Source organism: Egretta garzetta, unplaced genomic scaffold (genome assembly GCF_000687185.1).
Source record: "Egretta garzetta isolate BGI_Z169 unplaced genomic scaffold, ASM68718v1 scaffold41, whole genome shotgun sequence".
Taxonomy (NCBI): Eukaryota; Metazoa; Chordata; class Aves; order Pelecaniformes; family Ardeidae; genus Egretta; species Egretta garzetta.
In genome coordinates this window covers 4358446-4362729 of record NW_009258755.1, presented here as the reverse complement: position 1 = coordinate 4362729, position 4284 = coordinate 4358446, and the positions used below count along the sequence as shown (strand labels likewise).

The following is a 4284-nucleotide window of genomic DNA, read 5'->3' as shown; positions in this document are numbered from 1 at the left end:
TCCTGGCTTGTATCAGGAATAGTGTGGCCAGCAGGAGTAGGGCAGAGATTGTGCCCCTGTACTCAGTGCTGGTGAAGCCACACCTTGAATACTGTGTTCAGTTTTGGGCCCCTCACTACAAGAAAGATGTCGCATTGCTGGAGCATGTCCAGAGGAGAGCCACAAAGCTGGTGAGGGGTCTGGAGCACAAGTCTTCTGAGGAGCGGCTGAGGGAACTGGGGTTGTTTAGTCTGGAGAAGAGGAGGCTGAGAGGAGACCTGATTGCCCTCTACAACTACCTGAAAGGAGGCTGTAGGGAGGTGGGAGTAGGCCTCTTCTCCCTGCTAATGGGTGACAGGATGAGGGGAAATGGTCTGAAGTTGCGCCAGGGCGGGTTTAGGTTAGGCATTAGGAAAAATATCTTCACAAAAAGGGTTGTCAAGCATTGGAATGGGCTGCCCAGGGAAGTGGTGGAGTCCCCATCCCTGGAGGTATTTAAAAGACGGGTAGCTGAGGTGCTTAGGGGCATGGTTTAGTGGTGTGATGGCAGGGTTAGGTTAACAGTTGGACTTGATGATCTTAAGGGTCTTTTCCAACCTAAATGATTCTATGATTCTAAGTAAGAAAGAAAATAGATGCCTAAAAATAAAAGAAAACTCTTAGCCTTTTTTAAAGCTGAACAACACCACTGAGCCAAATATCCCATTGCTAAATCTATGCACACTTGTTTCTATACACCTCATAATGACATAGCATCTTCTTAAAGATCACTAACATAATAAACTGATATTAACTGAACAAGCTGTTTGTTAGTATGCTACATCCAGAAACCCAAGTAAGATATGTCCCCCACAAACTCATGACAATATACGTGACACAGACTGACAATAATGTACATTGAATATACTAACTTTGTTTAAAATGGGCATGTTAAAAAAATTGATACAAAAAACCCCCAGTATGTGACAATGGATCTCTTGCAGTCAGGGCATAAAAGCTTGCAGGTCAACCACGCCAAATGAAGACTGGCCTACGTAAGAAGAAGGGATACAGTGCTGCATCTTTGGTACATGATATTCATCAAAACTGCTGTACAAGCCTTTTTAATATAAAAAGACGGTTATTGCGTGAGGCAGATTCTCATTCTGGAAAGTGGAATGTGAGGTATACCTCAAAAACATGGTTTGATTCAACTGAGTAGCTACCTGGTCCTTGCACACATTTTTAAGCAGGTTTGCATTTAATAGTGTGCTTCTGTGTTCTGAACTATTAGTCTTAAATAAGCACTTTTTTCTTTATGCAAGTGAACATACTCATGTGGCTGCATTTACCTTTAAAATACTATAATCTCATGTCATTCTTTAGTGAATTCAGCAAGATTTTAGCACATGCTTTTTTTTTAAATATATTTTTTTCTTAATCTCTAGAGCTCTCGGTTTCTCTTTTAGTATGTCATTTAAGAGTTATGTTAAAGCACATGGATTGTTTATCCTAAACTTGATAGTGACATTTCAGGCAACCAAATTTAAAAGCTTGAACTTTTCCTGTCACTTTTTTATAAAAGCACGTCCATATAAAATAGTTCTGCAGGTTCAGTAGTGTCAACACCACTGATCATAAGATGTGCTATAGTTAACTACCTTGATTAACTGAAAATGTAATGTTACGCTGTCATTATGAGAAATGTTCAGCATTCATACAGATGCAGCATATGCTGAGGACGAATAATATTCTGAATACTTCAACTATTTTATTTAAAGTAAAAGTTTTAAAAAGCTCAGTCCATACTGCATGACTTATTAGTAAGCATTAACACATTTGCACTACTCCTATCTAAAACCGAGAACTACCCCACAGGCATACTTACAGCTTGTCATGAAGCAGTTCTCCTAACTTCAGTTCTGCAAAGGAACAGAACAGGGTAAATAATTACAATCATCCTTCTAGTGCAACTTTTCCAGGATAGTCTTGTCACTCACCAGACTGTCTTATGCTAAGAGAGAACAAGGTGTGGGAAGCAGACCAGACTTTTCTACTCCATCTTCATTTGCTTTTACTTAAAAAGCACTTTCAGGACTGAAAGGCTAAAAAACCCCCGTTGTTTACAGTCTTTCCTCATCTCTCTCTGTTACTCCAACAATTAAAGGGGTTTTAGAATTACCAAATAGTAGCATCTGAATAGCCCGGAACACAGGACAGCAGTTTTCTGTGCTCCTTTATGCAGATGTCTAATTTTTTCCAGGGAGTTTATTGACAGGCTTGTTTTCCTCAGTATTTTTAAATGAAGCCTTTAGATGGGTATACAAACAGTGTTTCACCAACATGTGGGAATTATTTGATGGCATAAGGAAATTGCGTTTATCATTATGTAGTATTGTGTGTGGTATGTTGCAGTTTTGTATTTCCTTACCACTAATGTCATCACAAAATCAGTTGAAAAAATAAAGTCACTGTCATGGCAAACTAGCCCTAATAACAATAAAGGCCCTGTTTAAATGGAAGCAACCGCTTCCCTGTGGCTGGGATGCAATGCATCTCCTCAGAAGCTCAGCCTTGTCTCCCAGATGAAAAATGATGCACTGACCAATTAAATTAATAGAACATTGGAACTTACAGATCAAAAAATGTACAGGAAAAAACAGAGTGTTGATTCTGCATGGATGAATGAGGTTTCCATTTGGCAGAAGAGATAGGAAGAAATCTTTGCAAAGCAAAAAAAACAGGTGCAAAAAAGCGTTAAATGGAAAAACATGACTTAAAAAAGGTATTTATGGAATCTGGAAGAGGAAGCAAGGTGAGGTTCTGATATTTTCAACCTCACAGTACGTTAAATACAGGGGAACACAGAATCAATGTAGCCCATTCATCTGGAGCTTGAACCTGCATCAAACTATTGCTTGAAACACCTCTAAGAACTATGCTTAGTCCTCCAAAGGATTCCAAGTTTTCTCAGAACACAAGCAGTACAACTCACCTCTACAAGCTTCTTCAAAATCCTGGGTTATATCTATCCAGCTTGTGTTACTCTTTTCCATCTTGTCAGCCATACCAAGTTCCCATCCTGAATCATCATCTTCTACTGAAGCTTTCATAACCATGATACTGCACCTTTAAATCTGTATCAGAGAGATGGCACATTATGCGCTAATTAGAGAAAGTGTCTCCGGGGAGTATTTTGTTTTTAATTTTCAAGTATCAAGTGAGAAAGGGAGACTACCTAACTTGATTTCATTTAAACAGCTACCATTACATGAAACCAGCCCCAAAAGCTTATTAATAAAAATTATTTTTAAAAAATGTTTTCTTATCCACCAGGTCTCTACAACTGGCTTGTAGGCTACGAAACCTCAGAAACTAAGGACATGAGAAGTTTAGGAGTACAGAGCCATAATAAAGCGTGTACTGTCAAACTGGAAATAAAACAGGAAACAATGCCAAGAAATCATCCCTCAAAACAATGTAGATATCACAATTTTTTTTGGTTGTTTTACACTATTAGATATACACATCCTCCCACTGCTCTGTGAAAGGAATTAAAAAAAGAGAACAGTAAAATGGACTGCACAAGTTTGTTATTCATACAACATGTATCCAAACAGATTTGTGAAAATGGGCATGTTTCATGTGACTTCTTCAACAGAAAGTAACATCAAGATTAACACACGACTGTTAAGCAACTTCAGACTGGAATATAATTTTTAAACTTCACCGACTAGTTATTTCAAACCGTTTTTGTGCTTTCGCAATCTCACGATACACGGGGCAACCCTGAAGAATTTTATGTTTTGCCAGTCAGGCTGCCTTTGAGGTATCAGCAGTGCGAGATCTCCCCTTACCTGGTCAGAGACCTTGCAAGAGAGTCTTAGGAGCCCGGCGAGCTCTGAACAGCTCAATCAAAGCTGCCACGGAAACTTCAAGGAAAGCACCCCCCCGTGACACCAGACCTACCCAGGCATCAGTAAGTAACAAAAACAAAGGGGAGGGGATCAAACGGATTTTTAAAACTAGTCCAGGAGTCCCTTCGCCCAGGCGATGCTCAGCTTCCCCTCGCCCCCTGTCAGTATGCCACTAGCCCTCCAGCGACCGCAGGGACCGCCAGGCTCAGCGTGCTGGGATGAAGAAATACGTGGGAAACTAATTAAAATAAATGGAAATCACGGTTGAATCTCAGACATTAACGCCAGCACAGCCAGACTCTCCTGGGCTCTCCGCTTCCCGCGGGCCACCCGGCCCCAAACCCGGCGCTGTCCCGGCCCCGGCCGCCCCACAGCTCAGCGGGACTTGCTCAGGCAGGGGGGGGCCCCC

General features: G+C 41.0%; 1 protein-coding gene across 1 annotated transcript in view; it reads right to left on the bottom strand.

Moving 5' to 3' along the window:
* The window catches only part of NAA35 (N-alpha-acetyltransferase 35, NatC auxiliary subunit), a 30460-nt gene extending 26349 nt beyond the window's left edge, over positions 1-4111 (bottom strand). The window contains exons 1-3 of the mRNA XM_009649220.2: positions 3816-4111; positions 2954-3095; positions 1847-1880 (exon numbers count right to left, since the gene is read on the bottom strand). Of these exons, the coding sequence (XP_009647515.1) occupies positions 1847-1880; positions 2954-3077 (158 nt within the window). The 5' untranslated portion in view covers positions 3078-3095; positions 3816-4111. The remainder of the gene's footprint in view (positions 1-1846; positions 1881-2953; positions 3096-3815) is intronic.
* Positions 4112-4284: the final 173 nt, after the last annotated feature.